Below are 6000 nucleotides of genomic sequence, written 5' to 3'. Positions count from 1 at the left end.
GAAGAAGAAAAGCTGGAGACAGCTCAAGAAAATCAACATTATGTGCTCCAAGTTCAGAGATTTTCCATTCTTCCATCACGGCTTGTCGCTCGCTTTGACAAACTTCCACTGCAGTGTGAAAGTTACAGCTGTGTCCTGATAAGGGTTCATTATATCCCAGCTGAGCGCAGTGACATTTCTACTAAGGGCCCGAGATAAACGACACCGAGTAAGAACCATCTCTCTTCTGTGAACTGCTGTGGCCCTGATAGCACACATGATTGGTGGGGCCGGCTGCAGCAGGGAGCATGGGAAACACCTTTTTTGGAGAATTCTTTATCTTTATAACGCATGGTGCTATTTATCTTCCTATTAGAGGAATACGCATCTGTGTAAACTTGGTGCATGTGCTCGTTTGTATCAGTGCTTTTAATGTATACCTTTCCTCAGTGGGCCTTGAACTAATAGTCCCATTAACCAATGTTTGTGGTTGAGTTGGTGCGAGCGCACAATAAGAGCAGGGTCTGAGTTAAATGAGGCAGCGGGCTGTTAGTGAGACGTTCTGCTTCATAAAGCAGAGGGGAGAGTAAACTCCTGCTCCGTCCGCAGCCAGCTGCTTCGCCTCTCTTCACCTCTTCCTGCACGGACACATGGGGAATGACCTCATCGGGCACACAGCGCGGTGTTGATACAGCCTCTGGTTTTGGCCTGTAAATAGCTCGGTCGTCCCGCTTAAAGTCTCTCAACTTTTTGTTTAGTAAGAACAGAACCTTTTTGTCCATTGGGAATGAATGTGCTGCAAAATATCTTAAACTTTAAGTGTCCTTATTAGTCCTGGAACAACTCCAAGCCTGCACATCTGAGATATTATCATGTCATCAGTTTATCTTTTTTTACACCAACCCTGCGGATACAAACTCAGCCAACCACATATCCTGTGTCACATGCAAGACATTGATATAAAGAAGAGTTTAGTTTATGAGAAGGTCTTTATTTCCATTAGCTTAAGCACAGCATATAAAAAGTGAAAAAACAAGCTTATAAAAATAAAGTGACTCTGATGATTGTCCGCTCTGTACATGGCTAAGTCTGCAGCGTCAGACGTAACCGATGATATCTTTGCAGATGATGGGCTGCCGGCTGCCTGACTTCATCAGGGCTGCAAAGTGGTAAAAGTCAGACTCCAGCTCATTGATGCCCGAGTGAGACTGGTGGAAAAAAGGCACTTTGGGCTGCGTCGCCACAACCGGACAGGACAGACGTTTAGGAGCGTTTGCAGCTCTGTTAACATGAGCAGAGTCTGTAGATCTCATCCTCACTCTGTCCTCCACGCTCTTAGAAAACCCGGCCAGTTTCCTCCTCATGTTGACAAAGAAACCTCTCCCCGTTCTAAGTTTTTGATTCGGCTTCAGCTCAGCCGGCTCGGGACAATCTGGCAAGTCCATCCAGTTCTGTATGAGGTCTGCAAAGCTGTTGTCGCCAAGCACCAGAGGCTGGCGGTTGCGTCCTCTGGTCAGTAAAGAGTTCGTCCAGTCCTCTGGGTCGCTGACCTCAAAGGATGTCCACCTCTCCAGGCAGGCGTCAGAGGTGGATTTGGGTCGAATGCGTCCGCTTGGAGCTCTGTTTGTGCGGAGGCAGGCTGACGATGACACCCGCACATTCCTCGTCCTCCTCAGAACCACCGCTTCATCCTGCCATGACGCCTCAGAGTAGCCTGAGTCCAAGTCCAAACTTTTCCGGCTAGTAGGGGAGCCAAAGCCCAGCCTGAGGCTCAGGCCCAGCCGGCTGCCTGAGTCTTCATCCTCCTCCTCGTCCTCCTCCTCCTCCAGTGGACTCGACAGGCAGCAAGCCGAGTCGTAGGTACTGGCCGTACTTGCCGTGCTGGCGTCAGACATCCGCAGACGTGTTCGCTGCTCTCGCTGCAGTGCTCGCTGCTGACAAGCACGAGCTAACGCAGAGTGACGCACCAAAGCTGGGAGCTGGGTGCTGATGGGAGAGAGGGGGCGTCTGGCTGCGGGGCACGTTCTCCGCAGTTGTTTCAGGTCCTGCAGTGACCTCATCATGTAGTGCATCTGCTCCCGCAAGCAGTCGCTTGAGTCACGTAGGCAGAGCTGAGGAGACAAAAGAGAAGAAATTAGAGGTCCAGCAAACACAAATGCCTTTTATCGTCTAATAACAAGAGTTGAGTAAACACAGAACATCCCAGGAGCTGCTCTGTGGGCACGCTCTGACTTGCAGGAGACTATTAAAAGAACACATTTACTCTTATTGTAATCCTTAAGGACAAACCCGCACATCAAAGAACATGCTTCATCAATGGAAACAAAAAGCAAACTCATTTGTCCGTTAATTTTCTCGACCACACCAACGCCAAAAGTGAACGCCCTTAATCATTGACTCAGGCATGATTCAGCCTAACAGCCAGACAGATGTTATTACAGAAAGAGCTGCACTAATGTCTAACCCCAACCACTCGTCTACAAACTCCAGCAGCAGCAGAGTAAAAACATCTGCAGTATATCAAGGAGTAACCTGGCTCTGGATTTGGCTACAGGGGTCCTGTCTCTTTAAGGGTGCAGCATGCCTGAATATGAAATTCACCAGTGACACGCTGAGGGATATAATACTCGTGTTTCCTCTCTGACTCAGCGTGCTGATTGGTCGGAATCAGCCAGTGAGCTGCGGTGGCTCACTCTCAAACTCAAACAGGGTATGAGAGATCATGTGACGGAGTGTGTGAGAGTTTAAGAGAGGACTTAGAGCAAAAGTAAAAAGATGAGGCCCCATATTCTTTGTAAACACAGTATAGATTAGCAACTGTATGAGTTTATAACACAGCACTGCTTTCCTATATGAAGACCTCCAGCAAAGTGCAACACTGCCTTTAAAAATAAGAGACTGAGCTGACAGAGAGGTGAGAAATGTAAGCACAACAAGCGGAGGAAACACACAGGATCCAGGTTCATATGTTTCCATAGAGGTCACATCCAACATAAAGCACACTTCTTTCACTACACTAACCTCTGAACCTGTGCGACCCCTCTGCTCTGACTCTACACTGTCCATTAAGGCGTCTGACCCTGGAGGAAGACCTCCTGCCCCTGCTTGGTTCTCATCATAACTCTGCGAGATGTTGCAAGAGCTTGAGAAAGAAGCCGAGGCGTATAGTCATGAAACAACACAGCGATCTGAAAAATCCAGCTGTGATGTATGTGATGTGGTATTTTATCAGAAACTGCCTTCCTGCTCACCAAAAACAGAGTCTGTTAAACTGTTAAACGCACTGAAATGCTGCATTATTATTTTCCCCCAACAATGCAAACTTTTGAATTTACACTGTAGAGGCTTCTGATCATCACTGGCTGATATTTTGGAAGGCTAAAAGGCTGGTTTTACCAAATGAAGTTTGGCGTTTAGGCTGCTTTTATTTTGTAAACTAAAATAAAAACGCCTGACTTTGTAAAAAAATGTTTACAAAAGAGTAAAGTAAGTATAAAATAGAAGATAACTCACCATGTTTTCTCCTCTCATCTGTAAATCTCAGACCCTGCAAGGAAATTGAAGAAGAAGTTTTCAAAATAAGACCACACAATCATAAGAAATCACAGCAGCGTGTCAAAGTAGCAAAGACAAGCAAACTCACTTTTAGCGTGTCGGCCTCCGTAAAGAAGAAAAAGCTGCTCTCATTAAAATCCGAAAGTGTTACGGGCTAAACTGTCACCAGTAGGCAGCCTGACTCCTCTAGACTCCGTCCTCCTGAACAGTCAGATGCAGATGTGCTGCTGAGTGAAACGCTCAGCCCTGCTAGCCTCCTTTTACAGCTGCGCGCGCTGCAGCCACTCACAGGGAGCCGAGTCTGAACGAGCCAATCAGAGCGCAGGGAAATCTCAGGGCTTGTCTACACTCAAACAACTGCGATATTGGACATTAGCTCAGTTTAATTGCAGGAGACCCCCAGGAAATGTATTTTAGACGTATTTGAATCTGACTTTTTAGACATTATATACATTATCTTACACAAGTTTCGATTATTTTTGGGGAAAGTAAACAGGAAATGATAATTAATGTTGTTTAATTAATTTTTGCATCTTTAAGCTCAAATCTTTGTAATGCACTTGCATAAAGAGATTTTATATTCTTGTCCATTGTTGCTTTATATATATATATACTGTATATATTCATATAAACACATATTTTTATGCATTTGTTGTTGTTGTTTAACAGCTGTATGTATCTTCCTGTAATCTGTTTTTGGATCTGTGTGTTAAATAAAGAGCACCAGTGTCAAAGTCTGTGTACATTTGATCATTCTTGGCCTGTTTCTGATCATCTATAGATGCTTTCAAGACAATTGTATTTGTGTCATAAAGTGTTTTGCATTAAATAAAAGTACAATTTCACAGAGTGTAAGATTTTTAGAAAGGAAACAGGTGACTTAAGCAATATTTTTTTCTTGAACTGGCTGATTTGTTTCAGCTCAATTATGACGCATGTGTGTGTATATTTTTATTTCCTGCCAGTTTTGTGTTTTAGAGTCACACAGTAAAAACAATCCCAGCCCCTGCGCCCGTCCTCCGGCTGCAGAAGCAGCAGCAGTTTACTTAAAGCTCGTCCTCCTGGTGGCTCACTGTAAACGACCGAATCACAGTGTAAACAAAATACCTTAATGTAAATGCGATCATCTGCAGCCTAATTGGGCCTGTAGCCCTGACAGTCATTTGGCACTCGAGCATCCATTCACACTATTCAGTGAGGGGATGTTTATGCTAATCTGACGGATTAAGAGGAATGAATGTGTTCAGCTCTGTTAGAGGCTGAACCCTGATCTGATGGCCGGCTGTTCAAGTGCAGATTCGTGTCCACAGCAGGTTCAGCATTAGCATACAGGTACTCGTGGCATGTCCGAACCTGCTTTACCAACATGACCCTGCCCGGCAAAACACAAGCTTTGTGATGGACTGGTGGTCACATTTAAAGCTTCCTTGTCTGTTCAAATCCAACTCTTTGAGGGAGATTTTAAGCACTTTAATGAAGAAAAAACCTCCATTTTCACACAAAGCTTCAGTGCTCAATAAAAGCTACAGTACAGCCTCATGTTGGAGATTAAATAGGCTATTGTAATTTGACTGAGTGCAGGTTCCTGAAAACTCATTCTTTCAGGTAAACCAACATTATGTTTCTAATAAAAAAAAACACCATTAAGGACGTGGCCTACAAAAGGCCCCCGCTCTGCCCTCCATCAGCCCCTCACACTCCACACTGTGCATTAAGTAATTACAGCGTGCTGCTAATGGAGATGTGATTATTAGAATGTCCTACACAGACTGACCCTCATTGTCAGCGTCTCTGCTTCTCTGAAAGTCTAATGGGTGTAATCATTCCAGGAGAGGGTACTTGAACACATTAATGTCACAGGTGAGGAGTTTACTCTCCGTCTCTATAAGACTTCATTTTATAATTATGTAATTGTGTTTCGTTGTCAGATTTCTTTGTACATTAAAATCAGAAATACTGTAGTGTTGATGTTCATTAAGGCTGAGGCACATTTTACTTAATCGAGTACCTTTACTTTTGTGTGATATTAAGGATGTGAACATGTCCTCCATCATTGTATCAAGCCCTTTGTGAGCTTTAGGGAATGAACCATTACTTTGAACGCGTTACCACGCCAAACACAACAGAACATGAGCAAAGACTTTCATTTTTGTTGGGTACATAATAAATGAAATGTTCCAAGGTTTGGTGTAAACCAGATGTTTCATTCCTCTGTGGACAAAGTGGGACTTGTAGTCTTTCAGACATGGAAGTAGAGCGCCCTCTGGTGGAAGGGCTGCTGTCAGACACTTTTTCTGCACAGGATGCAGAGTTTAAATTTTTGGCTTGATCTTTAACATGTATCTATTTTATGATCATTTTAGTTATATTCCATTTGAATGTAAGAATATGAACACTGTTTTATTTTACGATAGATTGTTGCAGTAGTTTCATGACCTGTGATAATCCTGTCTTTGAACCTGGTTG

The 6000-nt window shown here is 44.0% G+C and overlaps 1 protein-coding gene across 1 annotated transcript; it reads right to left on the bottom strand.

The window, feature by feature from the left end:
* Nucleotides 1-965: 965 nt before the first annotated feature.
* On the bottom strand, nt 966-3735 carry LOC138606157 (PAK4-inhibitor inka2-like). Its single transcript, XM_069678622.1, has 3 exons — nt 3623-3735; nt 3493-3526; nt 966-2090 (listed from the first exon to the last, which is right to left on the bottom strand). Exons 2-3 carry the CDS (start codon nt 3508-3510, stop codon nt 1077-1079), a joined length of 1032 nt encoding a protein of 343 aa, XP_069534723.1. The 5' UTR covers nt 3511-3526; nt 3623-3735; the 3' UTR covers nt 966-1076.
* Nucleotides 3736-6000: the final 2265 nt, after the last annotated feature.

This window comes from Semicossyphus pulcher, unplaced genomic scaffold, assembly GCF_022749685.1.
Source record: "Semicossyphus pulcher isolate SPU_LCO1_2020_fin unplaced genomic scaffold, fSemPul1.0.p SCAF_3, whole genome shotgun sequence".
Taxonomy (NCBI): domain Eukaryota; kingdom Metazoa; phylum Chordata; class Actinopteri; order Labriformes; family Labridae; genus Semicossyphus; species Semicossyphus pulcher.
Note: the sequence above shows the minus strand (reverse complement) of the source record. Positions and strands in the feature narration are given on the sequence as shown.